At 36.8% G+C, this 23964-nt stretch overlaps 1 protein-coding gene across 1 annotated transcript in view; it reads left to right on the top strand.

Moving 5' to 3' along the window:
• The window catches only part of LOC150098833 (uncharacterized), a 199353-nt gene that overhangs the window by 50937 nt on the left and 124452 nt on the right, over positions 1-23964 (top strand). Inside the window, exon 2 of the mRNA XM_090404561.1 lies at positions 10397-11162. Within this exon, the coding sequence (XP_090260687.1) occupies positions 10609-11162 (554 nt within the window). The 5' untranslated portion in view covers positions 10397-10608. The remainder of the gene's footprint in view (positions 1-10396; positions 11163-23964) is intronic.

The following is a 23964-nucleotide window of genomic DNA, read 5'->3' on the forward strand; positions in this document are numbered from 1 at the left end:
TACGGTATACTCCAGGGTGGGCCAGCAGAGGGAGTTGGGTCTTTGGATGAGTTGAGTAAGCTTTTTAATTTTGCAGGAGGTTTAAAGGTGGCTTTGAGGTTGTATTTTTGTAGTACTCTGTTTATTTTATCTGATGTTCCTTTAATATAAGGAATGGTTATAGTTTTATTGTAGTCTGGTTTGTCTTTGTTGTTTATTGAGGTCTTGTAGAGAATTTTGTTAATAGTGTTTTGGCTGTATCCATTTTTTTGAAAAGTATTGCTGATAACTTTAAATTCGTCTTTCAGTGCCTGTTCACTGGAGCAGATCTTCAGAGCCTTGTTTTTTAGGGTATTAATGACACCTAGTTTTTGTGTTGTGGTGGTAGGAGTTTATGTGTATATATTGGCCAGTATGTGTCAGTTTACGGTAAACAGTGAAGGAAAGATTGCCAGAAGGAAGACGTGTGACAAATGTATCTAGAAACGGAAGTGTCTTCTGATTTTCAATCTCAATTATGAACTGTATTTGTTTGTGTTGTTTGTTTAGGTGGCTAAGGAATGTGTCTAGTGTCTGGCGGCCATGGGACCAGATCACTAAAACATTGTCAACGTATCTAAGCCAGACTTTGGGTTTTAAAGGAGAGGAACCTAAAGCAAGTTGCTCAAAATGTTCCATATAAAAGTTAGCAATAGGAGTGATAATTGCAAGTCCATGGCTGTGCTTTCTTTTTGTAGGTAGAAAGTGATTTGCCATACAAAATAACCCAACCGCAATACATGTGCAAAGGGTGCCGTGATATCTGGAGGGAATTTGTTCTGTAAAAGGAGGATTGTGTCATTGATTGAGACATTCGTAAAGAGGGCAGAGATCAAAACAGACTAATGAATCATCTTTTTCTAATGTAATGTCTTGGATGAAGTTTATGAAGTGTTGTGTGTTTTTGATATAGGCGGGGGAATGACCTTCCAACTCATTGAGTGTTGCTGCTAATTTTTTGGCTAAGTGATGATTCTGGCTATTGATCTGACACAAACGCATACAGTTCACAACTGAGATTGAAAAACAGAACACACTTCCGTTTCTAGATTTCAAGTGTCTTCTAGAAGGAAGACACTTGTCACACGTCTTCCTTCTGGCAATCTTTCCTTTCCTGTTTACAGGAAACCAAAACATACTGGCCAATATATACACATAAACTCCTACCACCACGAACACAAAATCTAGGTGGCATTAATACCCTAAAACACAGGGCTCTGAAGATCTGCTCCAGTGAACAGGCACTGAAAGACGAATTTAAAGTTATCAGCAATACTTTTCAAAAAAATGGATACAGCCAAAGCACTATTAACAAAATTCTCTACAAGACCTCAATAAAAAAACAAAGACAAACCAGACTACAATAAAACTATAACCATTCCTTACATTAAAGGAACATCAGATAAAATAAACAGAATACTACAAAAATACAACCTCGAAGCCACCTTTAGACCTCCTGCAAAATTAAAAAGCTTACTCAACTCACCCAAAGACCCACTCCCTCTGCTGGCCCACCCTGGAGTATACCATATTTATTGCACTTGTAACATACCATATATAGGAGAAACAGGATGCACAATTCCTATCAGACAAAAAGAACATAAACGACACATCAAATATAATAATTATGATGAAGCTGGCCTTTCGGATCATGCCCTTGAACACCTTACATAGAATTGACTGAACAAGCACTAGTTGTCTACATCACACCATGGTATGAACGCAGATTCGAGGAAGCCTGTGAGATTATTACCAACCACCCCCAATCTGAACAATAATGATGGTCTAAAATCCCAAACATATGGAAGGCATATATTCAACCCACGGAACCTTCCTCTCTAAGAGCAACTGTAAACAAGACTGTAGAAAATCCAAGATCCCAAATCATAAATAATAACTGTAATGCTAAAAGCAGGACATCATTGTTACTGAAAGAAAATTATCTGTAAGAAAGAATGTTTATTCTTGTTATGAATTGATCACAAGAATAACTTGTGATCAATTCATTGTTTCTCTAGCTTACTGTATGTAATGTAACTTGGCTTGTCCTGTATATTTGTATATGCTCCAGATGATGATCTTAATATGAAGATCGAAACGTCGGGATATTAAAAGAATTATTTATAACACGGTTGTAAAGTCCATAATTTCTAAAATGTAAACAATCTCAAAGTGTTCTATAGATATGCTGCATGTAAAAGAAATAATGAAAGAGGTATCCCATAATGCAATGCACATATCCTTACTGATATGTATAATTTATAGTATAACCAAGTGAAAAACCTCTCAACATCTCTCTCTAATCCAGAGTATTTCAGTAATAAGGTGTGACACTTTTGAGTACTTGTATATGGAAATATGACTTCTGCATTACTTAAACCTTGATATCATTTCTGGGTCTGGCTCCCACTGATGAGACCTCATTAGAGGTTGAAACTGGTCTGGGTAGTGGCCCTTCAATGCAATGCATAATTCAAAGCAATTGATATGAAGTCATTAGCCTCTATATACAAGTTGTCCAGTCTTGAAATTACTTCAGGCATAAACTTTGCTTACACTTGGATAAAGGATTAAAGCAAGAATATAATTTCTTGGCATCTTTAATTTATAGTATAACCAAGTGAAAAAAACTTTCAACATGTATTCACATTGATATTTTTCAATACTGAGCACCTTCTGTTCATCTATCTCAATGCTCACATCAGTCTCTGTCATCTCAGTAACTGCAAAGCCTGGATTGTCTTTCCATGATCATTCTTTCTCTTACTTGCTATATAGCAAAAATCTGATTTAGCCTTCCTTACCATACTAGTCACCCTTCTTTGATTTTTGTGGTTATATATATCCTTGATTGGATTGTTTGCATTCTTTATGAATTAAACATCTGAACTAAGCACATCACTGGAGGAGGGTTTAGAAAACATTCATGCCTTATTCCACTTTATATTGTCTTCCCTAATTCTTGGGTCTCCAAGAAATGTGCTAAGGCTGCTCAAGATTCAGGCCAGTCACAACTGGCTTTCATTAAAATGTTATATTCATTTTCTCTATTATGCTTGAAATATTTGCATGCACATTATCATCATATCCAAAAAAACAGTTGAATCCATCATCATTCTCATTTATGCTCATAATTTTACTGTCATTTCCAGACAAGTGCCTAAATTTGAAATGGTGATGAATATTGAACATGGGATCAATGATCTAATTCCCATAACGACTAACAACTGCCATTTAGATGCAGCTAACATCCTTACAAAATTGAAATCCCAGTTGTAACATTCCATAGAAAGTAAGTTAAAAAATTATGCAACAAAATATAATCCAACACTGATAAGGATAATGCTATTGTCATCTCTCTCTCTCTCACACACACACAGTTCTTAAAGATTATAAACACAGTACTCATAAGATAACGTCTTAAATTATTGAAAACTTAGCCTATGCAGCAAAAATGGATAGCCTACTTGGGAAAGTGCTTATGTACCTCTAAGATCCAGTGAATTTGAAATTAAGTCATTATGGAGCACTAGATTCTGTAGTAGAAAGATTGGAAGGGAAGACTTTAGAATAATATGATCACATCAGAAAGATGCCAGATATGAAATAGCCAAAAAAAAAAAGGAAAAAAAAGATATTTCATTGTTCTCCTCTAGATAGAAGAAAACATGAGAAAGAGTAACTTAGAATAGTGCAAGGCAAGGTTGCCTTTTATTGGCACCAGGCAATTAAAAGCAGCTGCTGATAAATAGAGAAGCTGTAAAAGGATGAAGGGTGCCTTGGTCCAAAAAAATTAAAAAGCTGAAACCTTCATATTACTCCTAATTTAAGGCATAAAAATTTGCAAGCCTACCCCCCCCCCACACACACACATTATCAAATAGTTGATAGTATGGACAGTCTTAGAAACTTTCCTGCAGTTAGCAAAATGCCCCCCCCCCCCCCAATACAGGTGATTTTTAATGTGAATTCCACCCAAAAAATAGTACAGGATTATATATGTATAGTATATCAAATTAAACATATTTGGTCATTTGAAAGTTAAGCATAAAAAAACTTATTATAAAATTAGTTTAATCTTTTATCCAAGTGTGAGCAAACAAAGTTTGCGCCTGAAAGTATCTTCAGGACTGGGGTAAGGTGGTACAACACCAGGGCAACTCGTTGCAAAGGTGGAGAAAGCTACCAACACTCCTAACTCAGTATCTCCTATAATGCAAAACACATCTCCTTGCGGATATGTCTAATGTTATGCATTAAGGGAAGGGCCACTACCCAGACTAGTTTCGACCTTTATTGAGTTCTCTTCAGTCGGAGCCAGGCCCAAGTGGAGATACCAGGCAGAAGCATTAGCAGGTTATCTCTACCTATAGGAGTTGCCAAATGGTGTGCCACCCTTTTTTAATAAATTACTCTGGATTTAGAGAAAGATGTTGAAAGTTTATTTTTCACTTGGTTAGAGTATAATAAAATTAGTTTAATCCTTTATCCAAGTGTGAGCAAACAAAGTTTGTGCCTGAAAGTATCTTCAGGACTGGGATAAGGTGGTACAACACCAGGGCAACTCGTTGCAAAGGTGGAGCAACTACCAACACTCCTATCTCAGTATCTCCTATAATGCAAACCACATCTCCTTGCGGATATGTCTTATGTTATGCATTAAGGGAAGGGCCACTACCCAGACTTGGCAACTCCTATAGGTAGAGATGACCTGCTAATGCTTCTGCCTGGTATCTCCACTTGGGCCTGGCTCCCACTGAAGAGACCTCAATAAAGGTCGAAACTAGTCTGGGTAGTGGCCCTTCCCTTAATGCATACCATTAGACATATCCGCAAGGAGATGTGTTTTGCATTATAGGAGATACTGAGGTAGGAGTGTTGGTAGCTTGCTCCACCTTTGCAATGAGTTGTCCTGGTGTTGTACCACCTTACCCCAGTCCTGAAGATACTTTCAGGCACAAACTTTGTTTGCTCACACTTGGATAAAGGATTAAACTAATTTTATTATACTCTAACCAAGTGAAAAATAAACTTTCAATAAAAAAACTTATTGTTTAATACTGACCATATTTGTATATGGTCAGTATTAAACAATAAGTTTTTTATGTTTAGCCAAAGAATGTTAAAATATTTGTATATGGTCAGTATTAAACAATACGTTTTTTATGCTTAACATGTATAGGATATACTATGGAAAATCTTCCTTCTTTATAAAAAAAAAAAAATAATACTGTTCATTAAAAAAACTTCATCTTCAAAATTCAGGTATTGTGATTGGTTTTGATATTACATCTGTTTAATATTTTAACCGACAGTCCCTTAATTTTATTTAATGCCCTTTCCCTTCCCACCATGACCACCACACCTAACATTTCTATACAGAACACTAACAAAACACTCAACACAGCTACACTCAGTTGTAGTCTGGCTACTGTGCAGATATTGTATTTGTTGTTTGACTTCATGGCCTAGGCATTATTCTTTAATGCATTTAAACAGCTAATATCTTAAAATATACTTCATAAAACAAAATAAAATAATTGTCTGTCTTTCCTCTCTCTGGTGTTTCATTATCTCTGTTTATAGAAAGCAAGTGTGTGTGTGTGTGTGTATATAAATTACAATGTATTTACATGAGCATGTAGCCTCACAATCTGGTATCCTAAAAACACTAATGTATGAAGCCAGGGCTGTTTGTTTTAATGACTTGTTCTTGCCACAGAACTCAACTACCTTTATTGCACATTTTTAGTCAGTCGCTACAATCTCTGTATAAAATAGATAAAATACACGCACGCACACACACATATTGATACTCATGACCAAAACTAAACTATTCTCATCCTATATATGTAAGGAACAAATTGAAAAAAGATAGCCAGTATATTAAAGATAATCTCCAAACCACCTTTAAACCCCATCTGACAATCCTTGTTTATTCACCTAAAGATAAAATCCATTTTCTATCACACAAAAGAGAGTGCCCTGTCTGTAACTTGGCATTACCCCTAGGAACAATATTGATTGTTCCTAGGTAAAACAAATAAAAAATCTATCTAGCCATTGAATACAATTCTCACATTTGAAATGTTGCCCCTGAAAGTACTTGACTTATATAATGAATGACAAGAATGAAGAAGAAAAAGACCATCATCCTCTACATGGATGGTGATCTACTTTCCTTTGGGTTTCTGGCATTCAGACTATTTTCCTCTGACATAGAGTGATTTCAGAAAGATGGGAATTAGAGGATGGAGTACAATAAAACAAAGAATGATCTGCTATTAATAATGAAGCTCAACTTTTATATAGTGCCAAAGAGAGCAAGTAACCCCCCACACACACACACTCACTCTCTCTTTAAAATTGCAGAGTGGGCACGCGAGAAGAAAGTGACCTTCATTAGCACCAAGTCTAAAGTGCTCCACATCTCACGAAAAAAAATCAAAACAACCTGTAACAGTCTTCCTACATCGAGAAGTTCTCGAGGTAGCGAGTGAGCTAAAATACCTAGGAGTAACAATAGATGAAAAATTCACCTTCAATAAGCACATCTCATATGTTGCCGAAAAAAGCTTACAAATAGTAAACCTCCTAGCTAAGTCAGCAAGGATTAAGTGGGGATTAGCCTAACGAGTGCTGAAAACGATATATACCAATGCTATACTGCCACTGATATCTTATGCTGCACCTGCCTGGAAACATACACTAAAATCAAAGATAAATCGACAGAAACTAAATAGAGTTCGACGCCTTATAGCCATATGCATAATTAAAGGATACAGGACAATATCTTTCGAGGCAGCTTGCGTTATTGCAGCTCTAACACCGATCTGCCTGAAAATAGAAGCATTATCTGTTATATATGAAGTCACTTCCGGAAGATCTATCAAAAGTTACAACATCGATCCAAATAGCTAGGAACGTCCACTTCACTACAGTAAGTGGCCTCACCCAGCAAAGAAAACAGACATTAAGGAGAAGGAAAACTCTGAAAGTGACGAATTCGAAATATACACTGACGGAAGCAAAACCGAAAGGAACGTCAGTTGTTCTTTCACTGCTATGACAGACAGTCCATTATACAAGAACGCTGCTTTAGACTGCATCCTCTCTGTTCCAACAACCAAGCAGAACAACTTGCTATACTTCAGTCACTTACATATCTCCAGGAATTAGAGCTCAACACCTCTCATCAAAAGACAGCAACAATTTACAGTGATAGTAGAAGCACTATAGATGGCATAAAAAAACCAGAACAACCATATTGCATTAATAGAACAGACAAGAAATTTGGTTCGAAATCTCACTCTAGAGGGATGGGAAATCAAGTTCTGCTGGGTGAAAGCATATACTAGAATAGCAGGAAATGAGAGAGTGGATCAGTTGGCTAAAGAAGCAGCTAGAAACTTATCAGAAATTCCCAAAATCTGCTATAAAAACATTTACAGAAGAGAAAAGCCTAGACATGTGGGAAGAAGAATGGAAAACATCAAAAAATGGATCAGCAACAAAAGAATTCTTTCCTAGTATCAGCAGCAGACTCCGGTTGAAAAAACATGCCATTTCTCCAGGTTTAACCATGCTACTAACGGGACACGGAAAACTAAGACACTATCTACACAGATTCCATATCCTGGAATCGCCATCATGCATCTGCAGTCCACACCATCAACAAACTGTTGACCACATACTCTACGACTGTCAGCTATTGGACTCCATCCGGATGCCCCTAATGCAACACGTCCTCACTTCCGGAGACAAGTGGCCAGTGTCATAACAGAGACGTATCAAACAGTATTACATAGAATTAACTAAATTTGCTAATAAAATCAATTTCCAGTCCTTGTGATCTAACATAAACACTGATATTATGTGAATTATACTATATAGTGTTAATATATGTATATAAAAATATAAATGTAAATATGAAAATGATACAAAAATATAAATAGAAATATTATTCAGTACTTGTAAGCTACATGTAATATAAGCATTGTAATGCAATGGAGCATGTAGGAATAAATTACCTCCTGGTAGGGTTTACTATTGGGAGGAAAATGCAAAACACACACAAACAAAAGAATTTTTCAGTATTAGTGACAAACTTTATAGAACCAAATTGCGACAAATAAAGCTTATAGCCGTATCTTTTCAAAGGCAAAAATAAATAACATTACTGAAGCAAATGTTCAAAATGAATGCCTCATTCTTGAACCTAGGCACATGACCTTTTTACCGAATTGGAGGCAACTCTTTGAAGCATGGAATTACTGACTGCTCAGATTGCTTCAGCGATGTTTGTCTTTAGTTCATCAATTGCGTGAGGATTATTTTTATACACTTTACCTTTTAGGTAATCCCATAAGAAGAAATCTGGAGGTGACAAATCTGGCAACCTTGGGGGCCAAAGTCCTTTAGAAATCAGTGTTACCAAAAAACTTGTGAAAATTGCATTGTTTCATTCAATGTATGGCAGGTGGCACCATCCTGCTGAAAACAGCATTTGCATTATTCAATCTCAAACAGAGCCATGAACTGGGTGATTGTCTTGGTACAGTGCACTCTTCAATGTCATCTCAAAGAAAATTGGTTCACCAATGCGATGGCATTATACTGCACACCACACTCTGATTTTCAGAGGATGCAAGGGCATTTCATGGGAAAAAAGGAGGATTTTATGATGACCAAATTCTGTTATTTTGACTATTGACATATCCACTTAGGTGGAACCACACTCCATCACTGATGAAAACATTGTCCAACTCGTGAACTCAATTTTCTTCATCAAATGATTGAAACCACATATGGTACACAACTCATTTTTTCCTTATCCAGCAGCTTCAATTCCTGAACTAAGTGAACATGGTATGGACGAAGCTTTAATTGTTTGGTGGCTCTCCAATTACTACACATATGACATACATGTGCAGAGAGAATTTTCTAAGACTCTTTGAAGGTTCATGTTGCAATACATCATGCAGTGCAGTCAAAATAGAAGGTCTTCCATGCCACTATTTGTCTGCAACTAATCTAGTTTCCTGAAAACGTTTGATTTATCTTGTAATTGTTGAATTTGGAGGAACAACAGTTGGGATACTTCTGACAAAACTACTCCACAACATTACAACATTTGTGTAAGAGTGATAGCCCCAGAGCGCCATCTGTAGGGTAAAACAAATAATTAGAATTGAAACACTTTGATGCAGCTCAGCTGAAACTTTGATCTTGACTTTTGGATCACCCTGGGTGCGTGTGTGCTCTTGGCTTCTCCTTTGGGCATTGAACACACGTGCACAGAATGCTTCCATTTTCTAAAGAGAGCAGAGATGGTGACGGTTAGCCAGGAGATTTATGTGTAAACTGTGTGTGTCTAAAGGATGATCCGAAGGTTGAACTTATGGGACCTCTATAAGTTCAACCTTGAACACTTTTTTAAAAAAAAAATAAAAAATTCACACAAGTCAAAACAACTGTAATAATAGTTTCTTTTCACTCTGAATGAATATGGATATGATGGCTTGCAAAAATGTACTTCATAAGTATTAGTAGAAAATTAAAATGGGTAAGTATTAAGATTCTCGTGGAAAGGCTTAGATGTTGGTTGTGCATTTTTTACTAAATGATTTAAGGAAATTACAACGTCAACTAGGATATACATTAAAATAAATTTTAATATACTTCAATATTTCGGCAACGTCACGTTGCCATTTTCAAGAAACCTAAGAACAAGACATGTGCACGCAGGCACAACAAACAGTAAGTGAGGAAGAAGCAGGAAGCTATTATTTCTCCTAAAGTCCTAATGGTGCCCCCTAGCTGGCAATGTTGGTATTCTTGGGCGATTGGGCTGAAGGTCTTCTGATGTAGGTTTCCCAAATTTGAGGCAGTGTCATACAGCCAAATTTGTTGAGGTTTGGATTGTTTCTTAGGGCTGAAGCTGATTCCATGAAAAGCCTTTCATATTTGTATATTTACTACAGTGTATTATCGTGGCTTTCTTCCACCGTATTCTATGGCAGGCATCCAGCGCATGGTCAGCAAGACCAGAGTGGCTGTATTGGTGAAACCACTTTAGGAGAAATAATAGCTTCCTGCTTCTTCCTCACTTACTGTTTGTTGTGCCTGCGTGCACTTGTGTTGTTCTTAAGTTTCTTGAAAATGGCAATGTGACGTTGCCGAAATATTGAAGTATGTTAAAATTTATTTTAATGTATATCCTAGTTGACGTTGTAATTTCCTTAAATCATTCAGTAAAAAATATTAAATAAGAAACCCCATCTCCCAAAGATAGCAGTGTTGGTTTTAGTCAGTAATTAAACTTACTTTTTGCTATTAATAATGCAATTTTTGAATGTCTGATTTTTTTATTTTATAGATTTAAGAAGATAAAAGAGGCAACTCATTCATATCACTTGCAGTTGTGGGAGCAGAGATTCTCTTCGTAATCTTCTACATTAATGATGGATTAAATTTAATTGGAGAGCATGTGATTTATGCTTGGCTTCTTCTTTGGAGCAGTATGTGCTCATTCATGTGGGCATTGAACACCTGAGCACAGAATGCTTCCATTTTCTAAAGAGAGCAGAGATGGCGACTGTTAGCCAGGAGATTCAAAAAAACATTAATATCAGCTCAACATCTGAGGCTTCCTGTATATCAGAAAACTTGGCGCTGCAATTGTGTGATAAGGATATGAGTCCTGCAGAGGGGTTACTAAACTCTAGACTTTCTGTATGCAAAATGAAAGATAATTTGGAATTTCATGTTACTAACACAGGTGGAGAACTTTCTCTTCCAGTACTATCCTATCCCAGTGAACAAGGGAGGCAAACCAGTAGGGAGAATTGCTCACCTGGTGTTCATTCAACCGTTGATTCTTCGGGGCATCTTGAAAATAGCTTGTGCAACCAGGTTAATACAAATAATATCAGTTCAACAAGTGTTGACCAGCCAGACATTAATGAAAGACTTCGGAACAAGTTGAATACCAATATGTCTATTATGGATCAGCAGAGAGACCTGGAGGCAGCTATTATTAGGCATTCTGTTGCAACAAATACAACTTCTAGTGGAAATAGCTCTGTGACTGTTCCATTTGGTTGGAAGAGAATTATTTGTGATGGCAAAGTATATTACATCAGGTATGTCATCTGTATGTAAGTTATAAATGCCCTAAGAGTAACTTTGCACAGGAATAAACAAATCAGTGGTATCAAAACAAAACTAACGTTTGTTTTTGTACCATGTAAAATAGATTTAAAAAAAAATTACAACCTATCAAATTTTTAAGTTACTGTATTGATTGCTTTTGTATGTATAACCATTTTTCTCATTTGCTTCTAATGTTATCTTTATTCTAAATACCTACAATCTATTCCAACATTAGTTTGGTAAAATCTTAAAATTCTGGACATCTTTTCTTGCCTATTGTCTTTAAAAACAAATTGTAATTAGATGAGTGATGTTCAGTAGAAAAATGATAAAGCCAATTGGAAAATTTGATCATGTTCAAAAAGAGCATTAAAAAAGATTTATATGTACACAAGAAAATGCTTCCTTCTGTTTATGACAGTAAATAAAATCACATATATAGTTTATATGTATGCTTGTTTAAAATGTCTTAGTGTAATATTAATCTCTCCCATGAGAGATCATAAAACCCATAATATGTCAGTAGTAATATATGTAGGTTTGGAGTGAGAATGAAGGAGGAACAGATTGTAGTTCTGAGATGGCAGTGGAGAAGGAGGAAAGAAAAAGTAGTATAGTGGGTTTGGAGTTGGACGAAGTATGAGTGTTGATTGTCTTCCACTCTTTAGTTTGGAGGAGGAATTATGGATGTAGTTTCCATTGAACAGCTGCCATGGATACACCTATAGAAACATGCATATGGCAGAGAATGAAATGGGTCAGTAAGAGGTAGGTTGCAATTTAGCCGGATTGCTTCTGGTTAGAATCAAGAATTTTTTGAGCTAGTGAATTTGGCCTACTTGACAGAGTACTTAGCATACCTATTTTCCAACCAACAAGCTACATGTTTGAATCCTGTCAAGGGAATCACGAGATTGTCTTTAGGTGAGAGATGAATTTCATTGTCCAATGTGAGACCACTTCCCTGCTTATTGGAGGCTTTAAGTGGATTGAAAAGTTCAGTATTTGGTCTCTAGAGCAGGATTTCTGGACAATGCAAATATTAATGAAAAATATATAAAATTTCTTAGTCTACCCATGCTATTAATGTGTTATTAGGTTACAAACTTTCATGGGTGAGAATCATGTAAAAATAAATAAAACAACAGAATTTACACTGTTGATTCACTTACTCAGGAAAGAAGTAATGCTTAGAGCAAAAGGGCATGCTCAGCCTGAAAAGAGAGAGAGAGATTATTTTGCCTAAGAATCTAGATATTATCAGAGGTGAGAAATGAGCAGGGACCTTTGCAAGAAACATTCCTCCTGCAGAATATATTTTATTTGTATTGAAACTAAACATGTTGCCTTCTTCCCTTTGGGGAAGTCGCAAACATCTGCATTTAAGGCACCAGTTGTAGGAGATTTTGAAGTTTTGGTAGTTTGAGTAAAGTGACAGTAACATTTGTCAAATGAGGAGGAAGAATAGACACTACAGTCTCTATATTATGAGACTGTAGTGTCTATTCAACTAATTAATCAGCTTATGGGGAAGCTGATTATTTTTATTGCAACAGATAACAGAAAAATTATGATATGGTGCTGTTACTTGTATTTTTCTAAATAATTTTGTAACAAGTGTTTAGATCTGTTATATTATTTTTTGGAATTTATGCAATCAGAAGATTCATTACAGGCAGCGAAATTCTAACCACTTTAAGAGACTTGTGCCATGAGAGGTTTTTTTTTTTTAAAATAACACGAAAAAACGCAAGGAATAAGTAATACTATTTATTTAAGGCCATATATTACGGGCCATCATCAACGTTGACAGTAGTTAATTACAAAGTAGCACATGAACAATGGATTGATTTGAAAAGTAAGAGCTGTGTGATGTTATACATAAAACAGTGCAATGGTAATGCTTGAGAACATTCATCGTTGGAGCATTCACCATCCACTTTGGCAGTGCATTCTACTTATTCACAATTTTCCATTAAAAAAAAAAAAACATTTCCCTTCCTTGTTTAGATTGATTCTTGTACAGTTTTCTGTAAGGACCTCTCATTTTCCCACCAACTATTATTTTATATGGCATCTCTCCTATACCAATGGCCTCATCCAGGCTCTTGCGTGTGTGTGTTGCATTTCTCATATGTGTCATGGTGTATTTATTGAACCAAACGATGAGAATTTCATATATGGAATAAAAAGTTTTCATTCTAGCAAGAATTATTTTAATGATTCATTTAGAACAATTTGAATCAGTAAAATAACAGCGATATCTGCTCTTGAAAAGGATGGATAAAAATTGAAGATAAATTGACTGACTTGGGTCATTGTTGTAATTGTAAAGGATACTAAATTGAGACTCTGGAGGGGGGGGGGGGGTTCTGTTATTAGATATTAAATAAGAAAGCTGATAACAGAATAATTAAAAGTTATGTGTGGAAGAGGGCAACAAAATTCTGCTGAGCTGATCTATTAGGTATTGGTTAAAAAATATTTTTTTAACAATGTGCTCTTATTTTTCTAATCAAAAGTACCTTCCCCTTTTCACACACACCTTTAATAAAAAAAAATGTATCAGCTTATCCTTCTTCTGAACAAAAACAACAGTATAGCAGAAAAAAGAAGTCATCACACTGTTGCCATCATTAATGCATATTTAGGCTGAATAGTTAAACAGTGGTTTAATCATTCTGATATTTTGTCTGTCACAGAGTACAAGTACTTTTTCAGGAATACAATATTAATTAAAAGCGCACACAAATAATTGGAAGAAATTGGGCTGTTTTAAACCTCAAACCCTTAGAGGGGCATCCTTTATGGATGCTGTTGGGTGGGAGGCCTAAGAATTAATTTCCAAAATCTTGGGAAATTTATTTAGATAAGGCTGTTTTTTAGACTTTCCATGATTGAAGCCTATTAGTTTGCATCTCACCTGTGCAAAGTATCCAAGGCATGGTCAGGTTGACCTGACTGACCATAGTTGTGGTGGCAGATGTATTTCTTGTGTTCACCAAGCCATATGTTGGCAGCCAGTTTGACCAAAGAAAAATATAATCTCTGCATTGCTTTCAAGTTCCTTGTTGCCTTGGTGAACACAAGAAATACATCTGCTGCCACAGCTGTGGTCAGTAAGGTCTAGCTGACGTATTCCTTGGATACGTTGCACAAGATCAGATGCAACAAAACTATTATGCTTCATCATGGCAAATGCAAAACCTTGAAAGACTTTTTAGAATCAGCAGCAGATTTAAACAAACTAACCTAATCTAAATAAGTATGGTTGTGTTAGACTTCCCAAGATTTGAGGAAACTTGAATTCTTAGGCATCCTGCCCAACAGCTAAGGCTAGCCAACAGCACCCACAGAGGGTGCCCCCTCATAGGATTTTAGGCTGTTAGAAATTGGACTATTTTCTTAAAATAGTCTAATTTCTTCCACTTATTGTTGTTGCTGTATTATTGCAATTTTAACATTGTATTCCTGAAAATGTTTCTATGACAGAGGTGAACTATTGGAACAATTAAACCTGCTGTTTAATTATTTTTCTTTATGCTGTATTCATTCCATTAAATTTTATGAGTATCATCATCAATATACAGAGATAGCTGGTTATTAGGCCTGTGCATGACCACCTTCAAAGGTAACATTTTCAGGAGGTATTGTAATATTTGTTGCTGTCTGCGCCATTGTAATAATATCTCTGTCTGCTACATTATCTTATTATCTTTATCTTTACTCTCTTCTATCTTTATTCTATTCTTAATTCTTTATAGCTTTACTCTAATGCTCCTTTTCTCTCTTATCCTCTCTCATTTACTCTACTTGCGTACTATGATTATCCACCTTCCGTATTTACTAGTCGAATGCCTATGAATACTGGAAATTTATTTGTCAGACTGCGCCACCAATATATCATTTAATTGGCATAAGACTAAATAAAACTTCCGGTAGATTTCCCTCTCTCTCACAAGTGAAGTTTCTTTTATCAATGTTTACTTTAACAGTCGTGATTCGTAAGTAACTGAACTGCGTTTTTATTGCTTTAAATTATTGCCTGCTCACAATTCTGATTTATTTAAGAACAGTTCAGTTGTAAAATAAAAGATCAGGCAGCACTCTTTTAACAAATAAATAAAACACGTTTTTTACAAATTATACATGAATTAAACAATGGGGAGATTGCTTTCTCTAACCATTTATAAAATCTTTAGCATAAATTAGAACCTTTTTACTTTAACACTAATTAACTTCTTTAACTCACAATCTTATTTACTCTCCGCTTACAAATTCAACTTATTAAACTTCTAGTTTACTTGCCAAGAGGTTAACTAACTCTCTGTTACGTAATCTTTACAATTTTTATATCAACTTCTAATATGCCAATCTATTCTCTTAAAGATGCTTCTAATTACTGTTGAACAATCTCTTAAAAGTCCATCTACGACCTACTATGAGAGGGAATATACAAATACAAAAGATTTGTACTTACAAAAACTCTGCATCGCACATTCAGTCAAAAGTCTTTCACTACAGTCTTATGGTATTTCTTTCCCTCAGATCTCTAGTTTCCTTCAGGAATGTCTGGCATTCAGCAGTATCTCATCGTGAAAATAGTGGGCTGTGGACTGCTACTGGCAAAAGGTTGTTCTCCCACAGCGAAAAAGAAAATCTTTCGAACTAAGTTGCTTCAGATAATTGACATTGCTTTATTTCCTCTGCTCGAGCTCACCATAAGGCCTGGACGACTGGCTTTTCTATCTGCCGTTTCCAACAGCTCTAACTGCCGCCTCCAATGACCGTAATTGCCACTGACTCTCTTATGGACTCCTGAATCTGTTCCCTCTCTCTGTCTCTGGCGATGACTGGAAGTCTTTCCTTCTTCGGCAACGTCTGGAAGCCCTCTCTCTCTCTCTCTCTCTCTCTCTGGCTTGAACTGGAACTGGGAAGCTCCCTATGCTTGGCTCTGTACCTTTTTATTATGCCATCTCTGAGACCTCGCACGAAGTTTGTAACCCCCAAAGAACTCGGCATGACTCTTTCATCTTCTTTCAAGTTCGGCCCACTTTCTTTTGATTGTAAATTGCCGGCCATCGGAAAGTTGTTTGAACCTTTCTGACTGACTTCGGAGGTGTTTACATGCAGAGCTTGTAAGCCTTTCACATAACACACAAAATTTCATAAACAACCTTTCTTATGCCGTCATGAGCTATTACATAAAGCTCCGATGGCAAAGCATTGCCTTGTTTTTTAACACTCTGAAATATTCTTATTAAAGGAGTATGTACAGTTAACTTCCAAAGGGTTATTTACAAAAATATCTAGTACAAAATATACAGAGACAAACAAGTTATTTTTACAACAATCTCATGGGACCTGACCACCTCTTCATGAAAAATTTTTAAACCATGAAAAGGGATAAAAAATTTTAAATATCGTGTTTCTGTGTCGTGCCTTATTCTTTCTCTGGGTTGGACAATACTCAGTTTTGTCATCTAATTTTGAGCAGGGAACATAGTCAGCCTGACCTGTGGGCTCTTCTTGGGACTACTGACGCTGTGACTTATGTTTATTATTATCTCTCGGGCGTCTAATTCCCTTCCGACCGCTTGCTCTCTTTCTATTTCTCCCGTCGCTTGGACGGTGAATTTCCTTATTGCTTCTCTCTATAATGTTTACTTCTACTACCTTTTGATTACCTTCCCTTAATTGCTTTTTCTTTACGCTCTGATCATTAACTAATTTTACACTTGAGATGAGGTAAGTCTTAGATTGACTATTACTTTCGGATGTAGAAGCTATTGAAGGATCAGTATGATTATTTCGAGAAATTTCATTACCTCTTTTAGTCTGCCCGACATTTCTTTCATTCTGCTTTCTCTCTTCAGGGGATTTCTCGACTCTATTTTTAAATTTACGGTTCCCTTTACCAGACCGTTTTCTACTCATTAGGCATATTTCATTTCTAGAGAAGTCACATGTATTTCTCTAGAAAGTTAGTTCCTAGGATAATCTGTGCTCTTGTGTGAGGTGTCCTGGGAAGAACCAACAATTCTTGCCAAACAGACAAATTAAATTCTGACAAGTAAATTTTTACCCTAACTTTCTTGGTTACATGAAACACAGAAGATGAAAGTCCCAATAATCTGATTGGTCGCTTTAGCTTAGTAATGCCTCTCCCTATCTTGGATTTTATTCCTCGAAAAAAATCTTCAGTTATGATTGAGACATTGGAACCAGTATATCTAATAATACGTCACGATACGATCCTTGTGCCTTCCCCCTCTATGATCATTTTAGACTTCCATGGTTTGTTTGCATAATTATGATGAGCATGCCCAAAATTTGATTCGTATCTCATATTTCTGTTGGAAGGTCTTTTATTTTTAAAGCAGTTGCGAGCTATGTGCCCAATCCTATTGCAACTAAAACATCTGAGAGGTTCCCTCTTGTCTTTTATTCCATTAGTCCTCTCTGATTGAGGTATAGTTGATTCATAGGTCCCTTCTGTTACTGTTGTCAGCTGCCTCAGTACAGCTTCAAGACGGTCCGTAATAGGCCGTTGTAGCAGTTTAACTTCTTGTCTAATTAAAGTGCGTACTTCCTCCATATTAATACAATCAGTGATTTCTGTGACCTTATTTTCCTCCCTTCTGCTGGTCCTTACTTTTTTCTTTAGGATTGCCTGGATTTTTCTCTTTTTTAACCCCTCTCTTTTGATCTGACACTTCAGTAATGTTGTGTATCTGACTGGCACTACATTCGGGATGAAGATCACCTAGCCTTTCTTCTTTTTCTTTTATGGCCTGATAGCATTCTTCTAAAGCATTTATTTCCTTTTGTATGCTATCTCTTTATATTCTTCTCTAACTTGAACTGGTTGAAGACAGCCCAATCAAGGTGACTCTTTTCATCACTGGACACGCTCATGCTATTAGCTAAGGTGAGCAGCCTGTTGTAATAGTCAGTGATGGATTCTTTCTTCTCTTGTTTACATTTTTGGAGCCTCCACAGGTTCGGGCCCATGCTTTTAACTTTGGAAAAACTGAGATATTAGGGTATCCTTGAATTTATTGTATTCCAAAATGTCTCTCAGTATGGGAGAGAAATACAAAAAATTCTTGGCCCTTCCAATCAGTTTATTTCTAAGTATTATTAGAAGCTGAAAGTCCGACCAGTTTACGACATTCCTTAGCTCTTGTACAAACCTGAAGAAAGACAACAAATCATCGTGGTCCTCTCGACAATTGGGGGATGATGAGGTGAGGATTTACTGTCCTAAAGAATTCTACGTCCTCCATCGTGTTAGTACTACTGGCTTCCGAGTTACCGCTGTTTTCATTTATTGTATTTAAAAAAATTTCTTACACTATATATATATATATATATATATATATATATATATACACTTTCTGTATATTTGCCTGTTCTTTATTTCCAAAACTGTTCCAATCCGCTATTACTTATTTTAACTGTGGATTTTATCCTGTCGCTGCTGCACCATTGTAATCATATGCTGTTAATTTCTCTTTATTTTAAGTGTCTTTATTTTTACTATATTTTTTCTCTATACCTTATTCTTAAAATCTTTATCTTTATACTAGTGTGCTTTTCTCTCTTATCCTTTCTCACTTACTCTGCAACGTTCTATAATTATCTACCCTTCGCACTACTAGTCTTATGCCTAAGATACTAGAAAATTTATTTAATTTAGACTGTGTCACTAATATCATTTAATTAGCATAAAACTCAATAATACGGCCGGCAGATTTCTCTCTCTAACACAAATTCCTTCAATAAAACTTTACACAAACAGTCGTGGTTTATTCTTTTACTTAACTTTATGCTTTGGCTATCTCACTTAGTTTCCCGCTCACGTCCGATTTATTTAGGAACAGTGCAGTTGTGAAAATAAACAATCAGGCAGCACTCTTTTTAACAGATAGATAAAACACATTTATTTACAAATTATACATGAATTAAACAATAGGGAGATTGCTTTCTCTAACCATTTATAAAATCTTTAGCATAAATTAGAACCTTTTTACTTTAACACTAATTAACTTCTTTAACTCACAATCTTATTTACTCTCCGCTTACAAATTCACCTTATTAAACTTCTAGTTTATTTGCAAAGAGGTTAACTAACTCTCTGTTAAGTTATCTTCAATTTTTATATCAACTTCCAATATGCCAATCGATTCTCTTAAAGACACTGCTTATTTACTGTTGAACAATCTCTTAATCCATCTACAACCTACTATGAGAGGGAATATACAAATACAAAAGGTTTGTACTTACAAAAGACCCTGCATCGCACATTCAGTCAAAAGTCTTTCACTACAGTCTTATGGCATTTTTTTCATCTCAGATCTCGAGTTTCCTTCAGGAATGTCTAGCATTCAGAAGTATCTCATCGGGAAAATAGTGAGCTGTGGACTGCGACCAGCAAAAGGTTGTTCTTCCACGGCGAAAAAGAAAATCTTTCGAGCGAAGTTGCTTTGGGTAATTTGCATTGCCTTATTTCCTCTGCTGGACGACTGGCTTTTCTATCTGCTGTTTCCAACAGCTCTAATTGCTGCCTCCAATGACCGTAATTGCCACCAACTGACTCTCTTATGGACTCCCGAATCTGTTCCCTCTCTCTGGCGATGACTGGAAGCCTTTTCTTCTTCTGCAATGTCTGGAAGCATTTCTCTGGCCTGGACTGGAACCAGAAGTTTCCTATGCTTGGCTCTGTATACCTTTTTATTATTCCTTCTCTGAGACCTCGCATGAAGTTTGTAACCCTCAAAGAACTCTGCATGACTCTTTCATCTTCTTTCAAGTTCGACCCGCTTTCTTTTGATTGTAAATTGCCGGCCATCAGAAAGTTGTTTGAACCTTTCTGAGGTGTTTACATGCAGAGCTTGTAAGCCTTTCACATACACACAAAATTTCATAAACAACCTTTATGCCGTCATGTAGCGCTATTACATAAAGCTCCAGCAGCAAAACATTGTCTTGTTTTTTAACACTCTGAAATATTCTTATTAAAGGAGTATATACAGTTAACTTCCAAAGGGTTATTTACAGAAATATCTCTATATTTTGTTTGTTTCTGTATACAAAATATATAGAGACAAACAAGTTATTTTTACAACATTCTCATGGGACTTGACCTATGTAAAAAATTGATGCAATGTGCTTTAGAATATTTAAGCTACAATCGAGTTTTTACAGTATTGTTGGTCAAGAAGCATGTTCTGATGTGATCTTGATACTCTTTCCTGATTCTTTTCTTCTCAGTCTCTGTACTGCTGTCCTTTTCCGTTTCTCAGTTGTTTATGTCAGTGTTACTTTTTTTTTTTCATATTTGCCTTGAACTTATTCTTTAAAGGGTTTCTTTTCACATTTCATTTTTTTATGTTGGGCTCATACATGAGAGGTTGGTTGATCAACCTGTATTACATTAGTACCATATATGGGTAGTGGGTTGGGAAAGGAGAAAATTGTTTATATATTATTTAAAAGCCTGTATATTGTATTCCTTGGGAAACACATCAAGGGGAAGACTGTTCCACAGTATAACAGTAGCAGGGATGAAAGAGGAGGAGGAAAAACTTTGTTCTGTGGATTTCAAGGTGTACTGTGAAGGAATGTTGGATGCTATTTCAGATGAACATTTGCCATGGAAATATTTATAGAATACATAAGTTGCAGAAACCAAACATCTGTGCAAAAATGGGAGGGGCAGGGGAGGAGTGAGTTGTGAAGAGATAGGGTCATTTATCAGTCTAATTGCTCTCCTCTGTATTGAGTCAAGCATTTTGAGGGAGCTTTTAGGCCCCCCCCCCCATCATATGTGAGAGCAGTATTCAATATCTGGGCAGATTTGCATAATGTTAATAGTTGTTCAGGGGGTGAAGTATCTTGAGTGAAGGAGAAATCCTAGTTTTTTTTTAAGCTGGAGATGCAGTGGTTGTGATGTGTTTTTGCTAGGAGAGGCTTGATGTCATAGTAATTCCAAGAAGAGAGATCTCATCTTGTCTGGAAATTTGGATGTTGTCGAAAATAATACTGGGGAAAAAATGGTTCATTTTTTTAAATTATGAGAGATAAGACAGAACTGGGTTTTATTAGCATTGAAATTGATGAGGTTATCTGAATCCCATTGAAGGATGGCTTGGAGATCAGAATTGAGGGCAGTGGCAGTTGACGTTCTGTAGTTAACCTACAGAACGTCAGTTGTTGTGATGTTGTGACGTTGACAAATGAAAGGGAGGAGTGCAATGTGCTGTCATCTGCAAAACTGTGTATTGGGCTGGAGGTCAGCTGAAGTAGGTCATTTATATATAGCAGGAAGAGGGTTGGTGAGAGGACAGAACCTTATGGAACCCTGGCATTAGTTGAATCGTGAGAGGATAAGAAACTGTCTACCATCACATATAGAGTGCATCCAGACAGCTGGCAATCCAACTGCAGAAGTACCGAGACAGTCCAAATGATGGGGGTTTGCTTAGTAAGCCTTTATGCTTGAGATAATTCTCTTCATTGTAAATTCTATTTCCTTCCTGCCAAGTGATTTTTCCTCCTCTGGTCTATGTCCATAGTTGAATTCAACCATAATAATTATTTGACCTGCACCCATTGCACTAATTTGTTGATGCATGTCTTCCACATCATCCCTGCCCTATAGAAGCAAACAGCTGTATATTTTGTTCTATTGGCCTGTCTCACAGTAGATTGCCTCAAATGAACTGCCATCCATGTGCACACACACCACTCCTACTCTTTTGGGCTTCAACTAATCAGCTATCATTAGCAGTTTCTCGCAACATCGGTAAATCGGCTCAATGAGTGGAGAGCGTGTAATTATTATGGAGGATTTCAACTATGGGAATAGATTTGAAGGAGGAGAGGACACATGGTCGAAAGGAAATGGAATTTATACAGTTACTAAGGAATAATTACCTGAGACAGCATGTGATGGAATGTACCAGGGGTTTGAGAGTGCTCGATCTAGTAATTGCATCTGAGAATTTATCTATAACCAATATAACCACGTTCCCACCAATTGGTGACAGTGATTGTATGGTCTTGACCTAGGAGGTGGCTAAATGTCTGGAATTTTCAGTTAAGAGGGAGGGGGGGGGTATATGTGGAATTACAGTGCTTGTAAATATGACAAGCTTAGGAGATTGCTTGGATCAGTGCGATGGCATGTGAAACTGCAAGAGCTGAATGTTGATAGTGCATGGGGAGTGGTAAAGAAAAAGTGGGAGTTAAATGGATGAATATCATCATTAAACTGGAGCTCTAAAAAAAAAAATTATGGAGGGAATTCAAGGAGAAAGGTGACTAGCAGGCACCGGAGCAGTACAAAGCACAGGCCAGAAGGATAACAGGGTGGTAAGAAAGGCAAAAGCAGAGTATGCAAGGAAATTAGCAGTGAAGGCCCAAGATAATCCCAAACAGTTCTTTCGATATGCTGCAAGTAAAAGAAAGAATGTGTATGGTAGAATGATTTAAATGAAGTTTGATGGTAGAGAGGTAACTGAATCAGATGAACACTTTGCAAGAGTATATCTTCCAGGTGGAGACGTGATAACAAGGGAGGTAAAAGCTTATATGGGAACTGAGGTAAATGAAATGAAGGTGCATAGCATATTGCAGAACCTTAATGTGAATACAACTATGGGATTAGATAGTATTATTATTATTACAGGCAACTCCAACGAATCGATAGACTCATCGAGTGAGACCCTAACATCATGTCAATAACAGCTATTCGACATTCACACAGTATCTATCATACCTCGCCTTGAACTCATTCACAGTCATGGCACCCACAACAGGCTCTGGCAGCTTACTCTACTCATTCACCACTCTCCAAGTTAAAAACCTAGCTCTAACACCCTTACTAACCACACTCTTGCCCAGCTTCCATGTATGGCCCCTAGTCCTCCCACCACCAGTCCTATTCTCAAATATATCTTCTGAATTAATCTTATAGAAACCCTTTAGTAATTTGAATGTCTCAATCGTATCGCCCCTTTTCCGCCTATCAACCAATTTCTGCAACCCACAAATCTTCAACCTGTTCTCATAAGGTTCATTCCATAGACCTGCTATCATCTTAGTCACTCGTCTCTGGATCCTCTCCACCTCCTCCCTATGAAGGAACCCTGGTGCCCATATCTGGGCACAGTAGTCTAGATGGGGTCTTATCAAGGCTCGATACAGAGGAGCAATAACCTGTTTGTCTCTGCTTGTTAAAGTATTTTTCAGCAATCAAGTGATTTGATGAGCTGATTTAGCCACTTTTGCAATGTGCCCCCTAAACTTCAACTCCCTATCCATCAACACTCCCAAATCCCTGACCTCGTCAATCTCCTGGAGTACGGTTCCATCAATGTGATATACTGCTGCTAATCTTTTCACCCCAAAATGCATAACTTACACTTTGCCACATAAATTGACATCCGTTCTCCTTAGCCCAGTCCTCCAAACTATCCAAATCATCCTGCAAAATTTTGACATCTGTGCACTCACTATTGCCCTACCCAACTTTGCATCATCTGCAAACAAATGAACACTTCCTCTCAGATCTCCTATATTGTTAATGAACAAATTGAACAGTAGTGGTCTAAGAACAGAACTCTGTGGCACGCCACTAGTCACAGGCCGTCTTTTGGACTCTACTCCTGAATAAACCACTCTCTGATATCTCTCCATCAACCACCCTCCTATCCATCTCACCAACCCTATATCTGTCCCCATATGCTGCAGTTTACTGATTAGAATTCCATGTGATATCCTGTC

This window comes from Typopeltis vanoorti, chromosome 15, assembly GCF_054136105.1.
Source record: "Typopeltis vanoorti isolate ZY-2024b chromosome 15, IOZ_Tvanoo_1.0, whole genome shotgun sequence".
Taxonomy (NCBI): Eukaryota; Metazoa; Arthropoda; class Arachnida; order Uropygi; family Thelyphonidae; genus Typopeltis; species Typopeltis vanoorti.